Source organism: Hippopotamus amphibius, chromosome X (genome assembly GCF_030028045.1).
Source record: "Hippopotamus amphibius kiboko isolate mHipAmp2 chromosome X, mHipAmp2.hap2, whole genome shotgun sequence".
NCBI classification, from domain to species: domain Eukaryota; kingdom Metazoa; phylum Chordata; class Mammalia; order Artiodactyla; family Hippopotamidae; genus Hippopotamus; species Hippopotamus amphibius.
The window spans coordinates 92,379,021-92,397,503 of NC_080203.1; the positions used below are offsets into that span (position 1 = coordinate 92,379,021).

General features: G+C 40.5%; 1 protein-coding gene across 2 annotated transcripts; it reads right to left on the reverse strand.

The window, feature by feature from the left end:
- On the reverse strand, positions 1-15,237 carry LOC130841947 (diphosphoinositol polyphosphate phosphohydrolase 3-beta). 2 transcript variants are annotated; one of them, XR_009050310.1, is made up of 3 exons: positions 14,490-15,237; positions 10,485-10,563; positions 1-122 (listed from the first exon to the last, which is right to left on the reverse strand). XR_009050310.1 is itself a non-coding variant. In XM_057718580.1 (1 exon), exon 1 carries the CDS (start codon positions 14,981-14,983, stop codon positions 14,489-14,491), a length of 495 nt encoding a protein of 164 aa, XP_057574563.1. In that variant the 5' UTR covers positions 14,984-15,237. The 2 variants fall into 2 exon arrangements, 1 of the variants encoding a protein (XP_057574563.1); XM_057718580.1 differs by lacking the exons at positions 1-122; positions 10,485-10,563 and having other exon boundaries at positions 14,489-15,237.
- Between the last annotated feature and the right edge of the window lie 3,246 nt (positions 15,238-18,483).

Consider the following 18,483-nt stretch of genomic DNA (forward strand, 5'->3'; position numbering starts at 1 on the left):
GTTTGAGTCACTATTAAGATAATACTCGTCAAAGGCCAGATGATGGATCCTTTAAATTTTAGAAACTTCTAAGTTGGTGAATTTTGAGAGAGCTCTCATATGAACAGCTGTTTTGTTGGTACCTATGGGGGAAAAAAAACAAATTAGAAGGTGGATACAAAAAAAAAGTAAAGGCTAACTAAGAACTCAGTTAAAGACAAATGAACAGAAAAACAGTTTGGGAAGCCTTATTTGTGGTCTTGGCTTCCCCTCAGTGGGTCTTACAGATGCTAATAAAAACATAAGGTTAATTAATGTTGGTTAGGTTGATTAACAAGGGAAAAAATGCTGATGGGAAAGTCAAGAGTCTTCTTCCTAGGAAGGTGAAAATTTCAAAGGGACTTGTTCCAACGGGATAGAAATCTTTAGATGATTATAAAGAAATGGGATATATAAAACAGACATTAATAGGACTGAAGCAAAGATTTTGATAGAACACTACCTAAGGTTGGGTGGGCCAAAGGGACCTGCTATTGCTCCTCAGCATTAAAGGGCCCCCAAAAAGTCTGCTCTGTTTACCTCAGTTTAAAATATTGTATGCATTTAAAAGGCTGGAAGAAAATTACACTAAGATACCTGATCAGCAATTACTTGCTAGAGTGTGCACCAGAGTGGTTATAGTAAACTGGCCAGAGTCCCATGAAATTTCAATGTGCTTCCTCCACTTTGTTTTGGGAGTAAGTAAGTGTGGGTACACTCTTCATGAGCAGAGTCTAGGTTTCTTATAGCCCTCGTGTTAGTCTCACTGGTTTTCTAACCATCTACCAGTCTCATCTTCCTGGTTTTTGGCCCCAGACCTGGGGCACCCAATATGCTGCTTCATCCAGTCTTAATAACAAGTATAACTTATTTAATGACCTCTCAAGATCTAATCAAATAACAATATAATATGGGTCTTTATAAAGATCCTAGAATTTCCTTCCCTGAAACTCATCAACTTGACTATTCACATCAGTGAAAACTGGACTTGGGGTATTATAAAAATCCTGCTCAAAAGCATATATTAAACCATTACCATTTACTATTAAGTACACATTTAAAAGGACCAATTAAATACATGCCACACATGGGACTTCAGAAAGGTAGCTTCTGTCACTCTTGAATGATTTTCCCCTTGCCTTTTGAGTATCTGGACTTCACAGATCAGAAGAAGAATCTTAGAATGAAAAAAACTAAAACTAAAAATAAAACTTTTCCTCCTTTTTTAAAATTTATCTCTACACTATACAGTGACCTTAGTGAGAAAAACTGTGATAATCAAATATATGTGTGTGTATTTCTGAATGGTATATTTTCAACCATTTATGACCTTTGTCTGTAGGGATATTGCCTAACATTTCTGATTTTTGGCTTCCCCTTATGTAAAATGTGGGGTAAAACAACTACTTCCCAGTGAGGGTGTGATTATTAGATGCCATTATTATATGTGGAAGTACTTTCGTGAACTATAAAGGGCTACATATGTGTTATATGCACCTTAGGAACATATGGTGCGCTATACATATAAATCACAGAAGAAGAAAAGGCAAACAGTTTCTCTAGCCCAATTCCTGGTACACAGTAATGTGTGCACAATATATTTTATTGTACCAATGAATTTATGCACGCAACCCATTCAGAAGCCATACTAAATTATGCTGACACCACACTAGGAACCTGAGATTCAAGTGGACAAAATAGGGTCCATGAAACTCATGGTCTAGTAGGAGAACAGCCTGGAAGCAAATAACTCAAGGACCATGACAGGGTACACAGAAGTGTATATTGGGTAAAGTGTGGTTATATAGGTACTTCCAAATTCTTTCACCCTCTCAAGCTCTTGTTCCATTGGTTACATCTTCCTATGTCTTCATCCTCTCACTCTCTACTGGGATCAACAAATAAGCCATGCTACCACCTCTGTCTTAGTCACAGTTTAGTGAGTCAGACAAGTACTTTGAGAAACTGCTGGATTCACAGTGGAATTTCATTTTAAAGTTAAATGGGAAGGGATGGCTATAGAGTACTGGTAGTGTGAGGTGTTTGGCTTTAGTTACTGAGAACATGGTGGGGTCATTTGCCAAGACAGGGAACACAGGAAGAGGGAAATTATTAGGGAAGAAAGGCTTTGCAAAAAGGTAGGCTCAGATGTAGATGAATAAATCATAATAATGTTTAATGGTTTGTACTTGGCAAGTGGAAGAAGATAATTGAGGAAGAAGATAGTCTTTGTCAGGCCAAATTCAGCTTTCGTCCTGGCTCTGGTGTACATTAGCTGTATTACCTTGGGAGCTGACTTTTATGTGTTGAAGGCTCAATTCACCGAACATTATTGGTAAAATTAAAAACAACAGTATAAGACATAATATGGCACAGTGGTTGAGACTCTGGAATTGGATTGCCTAGGTTTGAAGCTTAGTACTATCCCTTACTTGCTATAGGAGAGTGAGTAAATTTTAACCTTCCAGGTATTCTCATCTATAAAATGGCATGTTAAATATAGGCATACCTTGTTTTATTGCATTTCAGTTTATTACACTTAACAGATATTGTATTCTTTACAAATTGAAGGTTTGTGGCAATCCTGTGTCAAGGAATTCTAGTGGTGCATTTGCTCACTTTCTTACTCTGTGTCACATTTTGGTAATTCTCCACCAGATATTTTAAACCCTCCACCAGGAAAAAGATTAAGAGTCTCTGAAGGCTTAGATGATGGTTAGCATTTTTTAACTTCTTACTTTTGTAAAAAGTACATTTTTGTAATTTTAAATTAAGGTATTCACATTGGGGTTTTTTTAGACATAATGCTGTTGCTCACTTAATGCAGTGTAAACATAACTTTTATATGCCCTGGGAAGCCAAAAAATTGGTGTGAATCACCTTGTTGCTATATTTGCTTTATTGTGGTGGTCTGGAACTGAACCTGCAATATCTCCAAGGTATGCCTGTAATAGTGACAACTTCACAGGGTTCTTATGCAAATTAAAATGCTTACTATGTTAAGTAGTATAGAACAGTGCCTGGTAGATAGAAACTGCTGTATGTTTTCTAAATATATTTAAAATACATAATTCAAGGTTTATTGCAAATCTCATTGGACATGAAAATAATAAATAGTAGTTGTTATTATGCCATTATACTCTATTCTAAAATCCTGTTTAAAAAATGTCATGGCATTATTTTTTTAAATATATTTATTTATTTATTTATTTTTATTGGCTGTGTTGGGTCTTTGTTGTTGAGCGTGGGCCTTCTCTAGTTGTGGCGAGCAGGGGCTACTCTTTGTTGCAGCTCAGTAGTTGTGGTTTGTGAGCTCTAGAGCACAGGCTCAGTAGTTGTGGTGCACGGGCTTAGTTGCTCCATAGCATGTGGGATCTTCCTGGGCCAGGGATTGAACCTGTGTTCCCTGCATTGGCAGAAAGATTCTTAACCACTGCCCCACCAGGGAAGTCCCAGAATTATCTTTAACTTTAAAATAGAATTCCACTATGAATCCTATGGCCCCTTGCAGTCCTCACGTGACTCACCCATTAAACTGTGACTGTGACAGAGATCTGCTGAGGATGTGACCCCCATGCTGAGGGTCATAAGAGCTGAGATCACCAAGGTTGCTTTTCTTCTTTCCTTCAGAACTTTCCCCTACATTCCCTCTGACATTTCTTAAGGCACACAAATGTCCTATCCTCTGGCAAAGTGCTATTAAGACAAGTCATGAGACAGACTTTGAAATATGTAGATTTTGAGCTTCCTGAAGTAGGTAAAGTACAAAATTCAAGTGGATAAAATATATTCAAATAGAGGTACTGTTTTTATTTTTTATTTTCTAAGGTTTTGTTTTATTTTATTCATTTTTTATTGAGGTGTAGTTGATGTACAATATTGTACATGTCACAGGTGTACAATATAGTGACTCACAAGTTTTAAAGGTTATGCTCAATTTATAGTTCTTATGAAATATTGGCTATATTCCCTGTGCTATACAATATGTCCTTGAGGCTTATTTATTTTAGACATAATAGTTTGTACCTCTTACTTCCCTACCCCTATATTGCTCCTCTTCCGTTCCTTCTCCCCATTGATAACCACTAGTTTGTTCTCTATATCTGTGAGTCTGTTTCTTTTCTATTATATTCACTAGTGTGTTTTATTTTTTAGATTCCAGAAGTATTGTTTTTAGAGTGGAAGCAGTGGAAGTTTGTTGAGTCTGTCAATTAACTATAAAGAAACAAGGTCACATTAAATAGAGTTTCTATGGGTCTGTAGCCGCTTGTCACCACACAGGTGTTTTTTGACCTCACCTCTCGCTATTGCCTAGAAATCTTGCTCTATTTTCTTAGTCAGTTCTCTTTTCTATTCTCCACAGAGCTATTCAATACATCAATTCTGCTCTTCTTTCTGCTAACCTCTTATCTTACACATTCTCTCCTCACACTCAGTAGATGATTTGACACACCTCCCCAAGAGAAATGAATCTCACAAGTGTAACATATCTCAGTTTTATAGCACAGATGTAGAACCTTCCTTATATGTAATCCAGCCTTTCCTCCTTCCCTCCAGGTACAGTGGAAGAGGTAGCCTTCCCACCACCTAACATAAATTCCTTCACTGTGCTTCACACACAAGTCCTTCTTACCCTCTTGTTCCATTGGTTACCACATCTTCCTATGTTTTCAGGCTTTGCCTCTGTACTGGCTCCTTCTCATCAACAAGTAAAGGTGCTCAAGTCTCTGCCACCTTGAAAACATTAAAGTTTTCCTTCAACTTGAAATCACCTTTGAGCTACCATTCCATTTCTCTCCTCTCTTTCATAATTAAACTGCTTGAATGAATTATTTAGACTCACTGAATCTAATTCCTTATCTCCCACTCATTCCTTAGCCTGTCATCTGTCTTCCCAGCCTGCCACTCTATTGAGGCAGTTCTTATTAATCATCTTTTCTACTACGTCATTGTCACTGTAACAGCCCATATGCCTTAAACTCTGTCCTTAAAATGTTGTATGCCCTCAACTCTGTCTTTACTTTCTCCCAATTTCCCTTTTATTTTGATAACTACTCCTTTTTTTGATGATCCCTTTGTATGCACTTCTCTCTCTGCCCAACCCAGAAATTTTTGTTAATGGTTTTATTAAGATGTAAATTACATGCCATAATTTCACCCATTTAGTGTATAAGTCAATGGTTTTTTGTGCATTTATAGAGTTGGGCATCCATCCTCATAACCTAATTTTAAAATATCTTCATCATTTCAAAGAGAAACCTTGTACCCATTCGAGGTCAATCCCTATTCTCCTTTCCTTCAGCCATAAGCAACCATTAATCTATTTTTTGATTCTATACGTTTGCCCATACTAGAAAGTATAGCCCTAGACTAGGAACTGGGGGAATAGGAGCCCTCGTCTTCTTGGGCACATCCATATCTGGAGTAGAGCTTGTCACATAGAACTGGGGGAGATGGGACAGGTTATAGCTCAAATGCCAGATTCTATTTTTACAGTGATTTAGTAGATTTTTTTGAACAAATGTTTATCCATTTGCTGTTTGCCCTTATGACAATTTCTAGGGATTTTAAACGTGTGCATGTGTGTGTGTGTGTGTGTGTGTGTGTGTGTACATACATATTTGTCACCAATTAAATGGTGTTTCACTGGGGAGTAGGATCCTTACATAACTATTCAGCAAGTCCTGCACCCACCCTTAAATGTTGATATTCCTCAGGGAAATTTTCACTGTCCTGTCTGTACACCCTCTCCTGAATGACCTTGACCCACCTCTTCATCTATTGCCCATCTACTGATGATTCCAAAATCTACACTTCCAGCTCATTCTTCTTTCCTAAGCTGCATGTCTATGTATCTCTGGCCTTTTGGACATGTCCAAGTTAATGTCCCTTGGGTACCAGAAACTAACAGTTATAAAACTAATCTCATCTTCTCAGTCCGCCGTAACTAATGCTTTCCCTCTATTAGATTCCACCTAAGGGAATGGTACCATCAACTCAGTTGCTCTAGCCAGATGTCTTTAAATATATCTATGATATCTACCTCTCTCTAATCTCCTACATCCAATTAATCAAATCATGCCCCTTTTAAACCCTATAAATTTCTAAAATGTGTCCAAGCCTATCAATGTGGTCAATACCCTAGTTCAGGTCACCATCATTTAGCACCTGAACTACTATCACAGTCTTCTCTCCCTTTACAAATAATTTTCCACTCTTCAGACAAATTGATGTCATGTCTCCTCTCCTCAGATCCCTGAACAAGTCACATCAGAACCTCTATAATCTGGCTTTTTCTTACTCCATTGACTTCATCACTAGGAGATCCTTCCTTCTTCTCTACATGCTCAAACTATGTTCCAGACATAATGAACAAGTTCCTGTCTTTATCTGGCTTCCAGAACCTCACACCTGCTCTTCCCTCTTTCTGGAGGAATACCCTCCCACCACTTACCTCCTGTCTAAGCCCTATTCACCCTTTAGGCGCTAAGTTACATGGCGCTTTCTCTGAGAATCTCTCATCCCTGCTAAACTAGGTTAGTTTGCTATGTGCTGGCAGAGACCACTGAATCCCCACTATCATAAAAAAACTGTACATTTTGTTGAAATTTCTTTTTTTATTATGTCTCCCCAATACACTGAGAACTCCAATTGTAAGGATGGAGGTACTAGATAAATGCATATACTTTCCTATTTATCTACCAGGTTAGAGCTGGTTGAAAGAACACAGCTTAAAGACTCAAAATTTTATTCATTGGGACATGATAGAGGGTCTCTCTTCATATATAACATATTAAGATTTAATTCAGGATTAGGAAAAAGGTAATTGTGAATAGACTTGGACAGCAGGGTGCTCTTGGGCAGCAAAGTACTGATATTCCTGGGAAGGGTTTCCTTGCTCTAAACAGAATGCATCCAGGACTGGTCTAATTCCTGAAATGTCCACTAGGGAGCGTGATGCCATCGCTGGTACTGCCTACTAAGAAGGATTTTGCAGTCCATTTATGTATTTGTAACATCCAAGAAATGAGGTCTAAGTTTGAATGGGTAGACAAAAGGAAAAGAGAATTGATACCAACTTTGTTCCAAGTCCTCTATACCCTCAGCACTGGCCCCAAGGAAGTCTAAACTCCCAGATGTCCTGGCCTGCTTTTTCACACTACTGTGTAGGATTACACAGGGGCAGGGTATTAAGTCTTCTTGGACTATTGATGGGCTTTTTGGTTCCCTGTGTTTACTATCCTGGGAGGAGGTGGAGCACTGAGTTCACTGTAAGATATTATCATCAGTCCTGTTCTCCATCTTAACATAAATCATGACCTTTGGAGTAATAGGAGACTGAATTTCTGTATCCAACCCACCACATTCTAGCCCTTGGATCCATTCCATTGATTTCAGTTTCACATCTTTGATTCCAGGAATATAAATTTGAGACACTTTGAGTACTTTTTAGAGATTGAGTTGTGGGAGCAGATTTCCCTTCTTCATGCTGGGAATCATTTTATCCATGATTTGAAACTGCAAACTCTCAGGATTTTGGTAGTGATGGGGAGTGGGGGATGGAGGGACTTTCCTAGGCCATTTGGAATCAGCCTGCATTAGGGAATTGGTCTAGCAATGGAACCTAGAAAGGATCTGAACTGTGCAGTAGCTGTAAATAGTGTTCTTTGCCTCACATAACCTGGTAATCTTCAATAAAATCTCATTAAAAGTTATAGCCTTGTCTCTGGAGTGCTGTAGGAAATTAGGGATGGATAAGGGCACATTCTAGGGTAAAAAGGTAGAAGGGGTAGAACAGGGTTCCATGTCCTGAGTCCAGAGTGATGGTGTCCTTGTTTGCCAGTTGAAAATAACTGTGCCCAGAAGAGCACATGAGGGTCAGAGGCTGCAGACATGGTAGCTTGCTGAGGATCCAGAAAAGACAGAGGGAACTTTCTGGAAAACAAGGTAGTAGCAGGCCTATTTTTAGCCAATATTTTGCAATTGTGTGATTTAACAAAGGGGCACCCCCTCTTAACTGATACTTCCCCCTTCCTCTCCAGCTTCGGTGCTTAGTGAGTAGAAAGTTTGTGTGGAAATTAGGAGACGAAAAACCAAACCAAACCAAACCAAGTCTATTCTGCCCTGTATCAGGACTTGGTAGAGAGCCTGGTGTGGATTTCACACCCAGGTTTTGTGGCATGCCCGCCGCACTTGTGCAGGAAAGAAGTAGCACAAATTCCATGACGGCCCTTTGGTGTGTGCTTAACAACAAAAGGGGTCATGGATTTGGGGAACTATTTTGGGGGAAGGGGCTCTCCTGTGCCATCTGTATCTATGCTTGTATTTGAAAAGAAAAAAGGCTGGAATAAACACACACACACATTTTTTTGAACTTGGTTATTCTGGGTAGGGGGATCATGTGTGATTTTTGATTCATTTATTTTGGGGGGAATTTTCCAAATTTTCTGAAATTAAGATGAATTAATTTTGTAATCAGGAAAAAAATTCAATTTTTTTAAGCTAAATTGTAGAATGGGGAGTGGAACCTAAGCTTATATCCACCCCTGGGGTTCAAAGCTTTCTGGTCATGTTTGACATACTGATGTGGCTAAAAGTCTTTTTACATGTAGAAAACTGGGAGACCTCCAAGAAAAGAATTCACACTAAGGGAAGAGCAAGTCTGCCAATATATTAGCTCAGGAACAAAACCTAGGTTTTTGGAGGGGAGGAGAGAGTCTGGCAGGCTGGGCTGTAGATTGGTTTTCCAACCAACCTTCTCTACTTAAGTCTTAGGGATAGAGGGGAGCCTACAAGTAAACTCTGAAGAATTTGTTTTCAATTTTTATTATGGAAAATTTCAAACATATACAAAAGTACAGAGAATAGTATAACGAACTTCCAAATATCTATCACACAGCTTTAATAATTATCAATGTATCACCAATTTCATTTCATCTGTATGCTCATTTACCCCACCCTCAGATTATTTTGAAGCAAATATCAGTAGCATATCATTTCATCTGTCAAATTTACAGTACATTTCTCTAAAAGATAAGGATTAAGAAAAACATAACCATAGTACCATATCACACCTAAAAACCCCCAATACACTGGGGAGATGTGTTTTTATTTCAAATTCTGTAAAGATTGGGGGAATGATCAATACATTTCACTGGTACCATGAGGAAGGGTGTAACACTCAGAGCCCAAGTTTTTTTCTGATGTAACTGCTTTACAATGCAAAAGAAAGAAAACCACCATATTAAAGCCACTTTAGGGCCTTTGGAGGGAGCTGGGGAAGAGTGATGACATCACAAACCCCATGGCAGAACTCCATAAAATTTCCTCTAAACACTTTGTCATTTTCTTCAAGTTGCTCTCCTGGATGTAGCTGACACAGGTCCTCTCTAAATGTTTCAATTTCGGTCCCTCTCCCCACAGAAGTTTTTTTTTTCCCCAGTGCCTTTTTCAAGTGACAACAATTTACTTGTCTTTCAGTCCTCTGCATTCTCACATGCAGAAACCAGGTGGGATGAGGAGCTAGCTGAGTGTATTGGAAAAAAGGATGAAAACTGTGACCAACTGAATCAGTAAGAGATGCAAAAGAAACCCAGGAAAACTAAGTGGCATGATTAACTTTGGAAACTGCCTATAGCAGTCTTTGTTGTCTCTGGCATCAAATAATACAGTATGATGAATCTATGAAATGAGAAAAACAATCTTTTCTTCAAAGAGATGTTAAGATTACATGAAAGAAGTGGTTAGGGCAGAGCAAAAAATTAAATTTATTATTTGTATATCATTTTAAAATTTTTACAAAAAGCACATTATCTTATGTTCATTGTATTTATTTTTATAGTTAGTTTTACAGCAAGTGGTATTTTTGAATAAAATTTTAAGCAAATTAACAACAGTACAAAAACACTGAAGTTGTTACACAAAGGACTGATTCTACAAAATGTTGCCCTAAGTGATGGGTAATCTTAAAACTGTGCTAGCCACTGTGTGGTATGACATAGAAATATGAGTAATAATTCTTGTCCTTGAATATCTTACAACTGCCTTGAAAAGTTTGTGAAACACCTGATAGAGAAAAGCCACACACGTGGTGCCTGGACAGCATATACTCTACTAGCACCAGATTGGAAGGGGAATGTTTTGCCATGTAGTGATTATAAAATATGAGTTGAATCAAAGAACCTTCAGTGATGCCAATCATGTTTCAAGTAGTGTCTCAGATGCAGAATATGCAAAGAGTAAGGAAACGTGGTCCTTGTTCTCAAGGATATCATAGTCTAATGAAGAAGGCAGACATATCAAAAAAGCACAACAAAAGGCTACAGGTGCTGAATAAGAGTCTGTTCACGTACAACAGTACAATCACCAGAGCAAGAGAAGTCAGTGGAATAGACAGGGAAGGAGTGTCCCAAGATGTAGGAGGAACACCAGTTGAGCTTTCTCCTTGGAAACATGAAAGTGCTCACCTATACTTGACAGTTCCATTCATTAATGGTTCACATCAATGGTTCTTTCAAAGCAATCCTGGACATCTTTGCTGTTCATCTGGAGAAACAAATCAACATACAATTAGCAGGCTTATACTAATTTAACAATTCTTCCAATTGATAAATTTACAAAGGGGTCATTATCTGCATCACTCACTTCACATTTGGAAAGCCTTCACAGAATTATCTAATGCAGATGTAAAGTGAGTCTGGATCAGCAGCTGAGGGAGTTACAGGTCAGTATATGTTACGAAACAAAAATGTCAGGAAAGCAGTGATACCATAAGTTTTGCAAAAGGGGGAATGGTCATCTAAGACATAAAAAATCCTAAATTCCATGTTCCGGACTCTATGGAAATTATTTAGACTGGTTCCTACCCATCAAAAAATTTGTGGTGTAGTGGTCCATGCAAATAGGTAAGTAAACAATAAACTGTGAGAACCATGACACACACAGAAGAGGGTATCTTGACCCAGGTGGTCAGGAAAGGCTTCTCATAGGAAAAGTTTATGAAGTAACTATTTTTATTATCTTCAATTTTATATTAAAAAAACCTGAGCATCAGACAGTTAGATAACTTGGCTGAAGTTACAGAATTAGCAAAAACTGGAAGCAGTTTTCAACCCTAGATCTGTCTGACTTCAAACCTCCAATGTAGTTTGATGTATCACATCAAACTCTCATAAAAATGTCAAGTTTTACTTTAGTCACCATAACGACTTTTCCATTTCTCATAATGCTGTTTGCCCATAAGACATTTAAAATCTGTTAAATACAGTATAACAGTTTATCAGGAGACAACTACCAGGAAAATGCTGATGAAACTCTGGTAGCGCCTAGTGACTCCCCCATATAGGACGCCTGGAAGTAAAAGCACTGCCCCCCAAATATACATTATTTGTGTGTGCATACATATACAGACACAATTTCTTGAAAAAATTTTATATATTATAGCACCAATTATTTCCAGTGTTTCTACATATCTATATTAATCTCTAATGTTTTCTCTCTACATTAAAAGAATAAAATATTTGAGCAGCCGAAAATATATGCTGTTTATAAAACATGCAGAAAATAAATTTGATTCATATCTACAAACCTCAATTATCTATGGAGAGTACTCTTTTTCCCTTTTTTTATCAAGGGGAGGGCTGAAAAATCAAACAAACAACATTTAAGTGACTTTTTTACACTCTTAGAAGGAAAAAAAAAATCCCAACTGTACATGAATCTTTGGAGCACTGAGGTGGCAGAAATTTTCTATATATGACCTCTGCTCATCTGTTTAGCCTGAAATGTTTGGTCTTAAAGAGAAAAAAAGGAATCTCCTTGGAAGTTTAAACTATTCTGACTAGGCTACGTTCCAGAGAATATTTCATAAAAACTACTTAAATGAATCTAACAGTCAATCCTAAAAAATGGCATGACATATTTTAAATGTTTCTGGCAAAAACAAAAACAAGCCCACAACATATTTATAGGCTAAATTCTTAATAAAGGGTTAATATGAATACTGTACATCTTTGCCTTTGTCAGATACTTAAGAACCAAATAAGATGATGCATTATTACCTCTAAGAATAACAAATTAAGGCTCCAAAGTACTTGTGACAGCATTTCAGGTGGAAGGGGATTTAATTTACAAAAATATCTGTAAAATAAGAACCCAGTATATCTGCTGTTTTAATGTTAATGTTAATGTAGAATTTAAGAATCTTCTTGAATAACTAGGTTATTGGGGGAAATATCTTTGGGTCTATTTGAGATTTTCTGAAGAGTAAAAGTCAAATTGTTTAGAATTAAAAATATGTGCTCAAATATATATTCGATATATATTACTTTTGCAGAGAAAAACAGAAAAATACACAATTACCATAATTAATCAAATGATATAATTCAGATAATAAAACTGTCATTGGTTTTAAAAACCCACTCATTTTTTAGTTTACTTTGATAGCATTAGTACAGAAAATGTCTTGTGAACTGAAACTTGTACTTTATTTGTATTTGAATGTGTAATAAGATTTGTTTTCAAAAGAGTGGTACCAAATTTCTTTAGAAAGTGGAACACAACTCACTTTTTAGATACAATCATATAAGCATGTTACTAATTTGCAGAATTAAATGCAACCAAATAGAGAAAAATATTTGAGGATTTTAAGGAACAAAATACATATAGCACACAAGCGGGCAGCACAAAAGAGTATATGTTCTAAAATTTAGTATAAAGTTCAAAAGCAGAACTACTCTATGGTCTTGAATGATAGGAGGGCAGAGCACTGATTAGGAAGACGAATGCAGTGGGCTTTTGAGTTACAGGTAATACTAATTTCTGGATTTGAACTCTGGTTACATGTATGTGCTCACTATGTAAAGATTTATTAACCTGTAAAGATTTGTCAACTGTTCTGTAGGTATGTTGCACAACAGTAAACTATGGATTAATTTAACAAAGGGTAACTTCCATTAAATCTTCAGCAGTAACTGGGTTTAAAAACAGGATTACTTTGAGGACTAACAAAATATTTTAAATAACCATTATTTTCTATCTTATTATTTACTAGAAGGATGTTTTAAAAATGCTTAAGTGTTATATATGGAATGACCTTTCCATGCTGATGCCCTCTTCAGAAAGTAGATTTTCCTTCTACCTAACTGCCGATATGGCCAGAGGAATAAAGGTAGTTCCAGAGGACAGACCTATGCACTTTAGATAGGATCCCTGATTTCAAACAAGTACTGAAGCAAATGTAAGCACTTTTAACTTGGCACCCAAAGAAGTCTGTCATGTGACACAAAACCTGTATCCTAAATCTTCAGGAGAGATTGTTCAGGCATCCTAACAGTCTGAGAGGTCTGTAGCAGCTGAATATGAAGAAAGCTAACTCACTCCATTGGGATGTAATTACCATATAATATTCTATTCCTTTGGCTGCTGGTACTCAGACAAGTTTAAGTGGACTATCACAAATCCAAATATGCGCACTTTCTTTCAAAGACTAGTTTATATTGAGAGAACCATGGTTGTTCTAGGGCCCTGAGAAAGGAGCAATGGGAGTTGGAAGCTGAGCATGCTAAATCACACTCGGAATACAGTTTTCATAATATGTACATAACCAGGATATGGATATGTACATAACAATACCTTCCTGAGAGGGCGTTTACTCTATAAAATCGTATTTTGCTAAGCTACATTCGGGCTAAATGGGAAACGGCCATTTCAAGTAAGAAGTAAAAAACTACCAGTTGTGAAAATGTTCTGAAAATCAAATTATCTACTTACGAATAAAGCAATTTCTGAAAGGGGCAAATTAGATCACCTATCTGGAGATAAAATTATTATTCAGTGCAGAAAGAGCACCAGATGTAAAATTCCTTAAATAGTTTTTTGGAAATTCAAAACTGGTCCTTCAAACCAATTCCCATCACAAAAGGGCTTGCTGACAAGGGCTGATGCCATGAATGAGAAAACAACTTAAGGAAAAAAATTAATGAAAATGCTACACAACCAAGGTGATCTGATTTTAAAGGCCTTCACTATAATACAAACCACAAGACTGATACCAAAAGCCCACATGCACACACGCACTCACACACATAAGTGTGAAATGTAAAACAAACAAACCACAGTGTGCATGCACGTGTACACACACACACACACACACACACACACACACAAACCCCGAAGGCTGGGTCAGCAGTTAAGGCACATTTAAAAACAACCACCCATGTGGCTTTGGCTTTCCGAAATGCGTTACAGTGCTCCCCAGAAGCGATTCTGAAAGCATCTGAAAAACGTGCAAATTGTCTGAAAACAGTGCCTGGCAACTGAGACAGTTTGCAAGCGTGATTCAGAGGTCTGCCAAGGAAACAAAAGAAGCCTCCCTCCTCCCGGTGAGACCGCACACGGCATCAGAGGTGCCCCGGGCACTATTTATTGGCAGGTAGGCGGAAAGCAGAAGTCTGTGCAGGAGCGGTACATACTAGGGATCGCTCTCTGGCAGGGACGGGGCCATGGAGTTTCCATTGGTTGGGGAACCGCCCAGCTTTAGTTTTTGCAGATATTCGGCATGCACGGGCTTGTGGCACTGGAGAACCTTGATCGCATCTTCGATTTTGAACCACTCTCGCTTCCTCCCAATGCTAACCGAATCTTCCCAATCCTCCAGAATCTCAGTGACAGTCAGTACATACACGTACGTTCTGTGCTTGCGATCTTGGTTCTGCTCGAAAATGCCCAGGAGCCGGCCTAACTTCCCCTTGACTCCCGCCTCTTCGTACACCTCGCGGACGGCCGCACCGCCCGGCTCCTCCTCGGGCTCCATGCCCCCGCCCGGCACGATCCAGCGGTCCGGGTACCGACTGCTGCTCACTAACAGCACCTCGTCCTCGCGCTCGCTCCGGAAGCACAGGCACGCCGCCCGCTTCTTGAACCCCTCCGGGTCGTAGGTCCGCGTCTGGTTCGGCTTGCACTTCATCCTCGAGGCCGCTGGCCGCTGCTCGGGTGCCCGCCGCCGCCGCCGCCGCCGCTGCCGGGCCGAGGGGCTCCGAGGTGCTGGGGAGAGAAAGGGCCGCGGCGAGGGGCGAGGAGAGAGAGGCGCCTCAGCCCGCGAGCCCCGGGAGCTCGGGGAACATGGGGCGGGGACGGGGGCGCGCGAGGTACGTCAGTCGGTCCGTCCCCCGCGCGGCCGGGGGGTCCCGGGAGCAGACGCCTGAGTAGAGGAGGCGCCTCAACCGCTCCCGTCCCCGCCTCCGCCCCGGAGCCCGGAGCCCGGAGCCCGCCACTCTGCGCGGAGCCCCCGCGCGTCTCTGGTGCGCGTCCCCTTCCCTCCCTCCTCAGCCGCCGGGGCCAGAGTTGAGCGAGGCGAGGCGCATTCGCGTGCGCGTCCGCGTCCTCAGGCACGTGCGCGTTCCCGTCGGGGGGCGGGGGGCGGGGGGCGGGGGGTCTCGCGGCTCCCGCAGCGCGCGGCGCCTCGGGCGCACTGCGCAGGCGCCCGGTACCTCTGGGCTGGGAATCTCCATCCCCTGGGGCGAAATGCACCGCATTGTGACTTGGGGCAAGCTTGTTTGCACGTGTGCCTTGGAGCCAGACGGGGCTGTGGCGCGGCCAGACGTTTCTCCTCACCCTCCCCACCAGGTTGCAGAGAACACACACGCAGTCGTTTTACACGCAGGACGGATGGTCAAGTGCATAGGGTCATCGTCATCACCGGTAAGGAAGAGGACCGGCTTCCTTCTAGGAAGACCCCGGTTTGGTCAAGATGGTCCTCGGTATTCTTGACAAAACTACCTAATCTTTGCCGAGTCATATCATGCAGTTTTGTTTCTTCAGCAGGTTCTTCACCTTGCCAGGCATCTTGGCACAGCCCATAAGTGAACACCTTTCTGGAACCCCTGTTGACATCTTACCTAACCTCTGGTCCTCGGTTTCCTCATCCGTAAACTCCTCACCCACTTGGTTCAGACCTTTGCACTTTGGGTCATATTCACCCAACAGCTGGAGAACCACCCAAAGCAGTGTTTCATTGAATCCCAGGAGTCTCTCCCTCCCACACACTCCACCCTTCTCTCTCTTTCTCATTGAGAAGTACTGGTTGAGGTTTTGGGAAACATGCCTCTGGCAATCCCTTCATATTTTGCATTTTGATTTTTAGAAGCTTCTTGGCCTGGGACTCCAGCGAGGCCACTTGGTGCTCTCGCACCTCTGTCTGGTCATCCTGTCCCCTTGGCCAAGAAGTGGCCCCCCTCCACAGCCCCAGATGTAACAGCCTAAAGCCTTCCGCCTCCTTTTTATTTTTTCTTCTTGTTTCCCTGCTCGCACAGTAACCTTATGGAGAAGACCTCTGATGTCCCTTACCTTTTGCCTTATTGGAACTTAGGCATCTTTGTCTCTCTCTTACCCGCAGACACTCTGCTGGCATCAGACAAGCAGGATCACAGCAACTCACTTTTCCAGTGAAATAATCCATTCATCAAGGGGAAATTGAATCGGAAAGGTATGTGGAAGATGGTTACGAAACATACAGTCCGGTTTTTAAATAACCAGTTAGTTCAGCTTCCCAGCATCTGTTCCACTCCGTGTATACCCAAATAGCTCATAAAAATGAATGTTTGACTACCCTCAATATCTAGAGCATACTATGACAAAAATGTATGGGCATAATATAACAAAACTCTGTAAGGAAAATAAGATGGAGATGTAAAGACAATGACCTCAACCAACAGGGATCCTACTGCTAGTGATCATATTTTAACCATATGTGGGTGATCAAGGAACATTTGGAGGAATGCAACATACCGTGATTAAAAACAAACTAGGTGGCGCAGTGGTTAAGAATCCACCTGCCAATGCAGGGGACACGGGTTCGGACCCTGGTACGGGAAGATCCCACATACAGTGGAGCAACGAAGCTCGTGCGCCACAACTACTGAGCCTGCACTCTAGAGCCTGCAAGCTACAACTACTGAGCCCACACGCCACAACTACTGAACCTCCCCGTGCACCTAGAGCCCAAGCTCCGCAACAAGAGAAGCTGTGGCCATAAGAAGGCTGCACACTGCAATGAAGAGTAGCCCCCGCTCTCCACAACTCCAGAAAGCCCGTGCATAGCAACGAAGACCCAACGCAGCCAATAAATGAAAATAAATAAATAAATTAAAAAAACTATACTCCATTAAAAATTAAAAACAACAAACTAGGAGGACTTCCCTGGTGGTCCATGCATAAGACTCTGTGCTTCAATGCAGGAGGCATGGGTTCGATCTCTGGATGGGGAACTTCCCCATGCTGCGAGGTGTGGCCAGAAACAAAAGAAAACAAGACCAAACAGACAAACAAACAAACGAAAACCACTAGGAAAATCGATTTCAGCAGGCTGTAATCCTCAGGGTGTCCATACTGAGAAATCCACAAGTGATGTGAAACGACTAGAAACAAAATCCAGTATAATCAGGATCTAGGCAAATATACCAATTATCACCCATATTATTACATATCATTTTAGATTTTCCTTCCCACGTGATGAGATTGTAAAGAGAAAAAAGCCTACCATTTTGGTAAAGAAGACAAAATTGTCACTCTTTGCAGATGGTAGGAATATGTTCTTGGGAAGCACCTAAGAAACGATGTAAAAATAAATTTCTTTAAATGGTAGAAATGAATAAATATTAACATTGAGAATCCCAAGAGCTTTCACGTATGCCTGCAATAATTCTGTAGAAAATATAATGGGGAAATGGTGACATCACAGTAGCAATATCAACCGCTACAAAGTACATAAAATACCAAGGGATCCTAAAAAATGGTTAGGCATTGTAATAGAAAATGATAAAACTTGTAGTCAACTTTCAAAGATATTTGAATAGATGAAGAGGAACTTCAGCAAAGCCGGGAGATCGGGCTGGTGTCTGCAGGGAGGTGTGGACCAAACAGGCCCCAGCCACATCACAAGCCTACTTCACAGTTACCAGGGTCTATCTCCTTGTCTCACCAGGGGTGCCGTTTTATAGTCTGTTCCATCACTCCCACATCAGATTATGCCTACGCAATATGCCTGTGCTGGGAATGGGGCATATTTATTGGCAGGGAGAGGAGAAGCTCGGTTATAATACGGAAGGAGGCAGAGGCTGAATTCCTACTGGCAAAGTCATAGCATGTTTCCGGATAAAGAGATCCACAAGTTGCAGGTTTAGTACAATGCCAAGGAAATTTTCCAATTAGTTTTTTCCTGAATTTCATAAAATAATTTTATTTTCCACCTGTTAAAACAATAGGGCAAGAGAGTTTTGACTTTTTCCAAAGAAGAGTAGAAATCTTTTTTGAGAGACTAGCACTCCACTGTCTGGTTTATCTATAGTTCAGTGTTTCTGAGCTGATGAACAGGGTTGTCTCATGAGCCACTGCCGCAGTAGACTGTTAGAGCAACAGCTGTGATACGTGCACGCCTCCCACATTGTCCTTGGCCTTGGGGATGGGGCG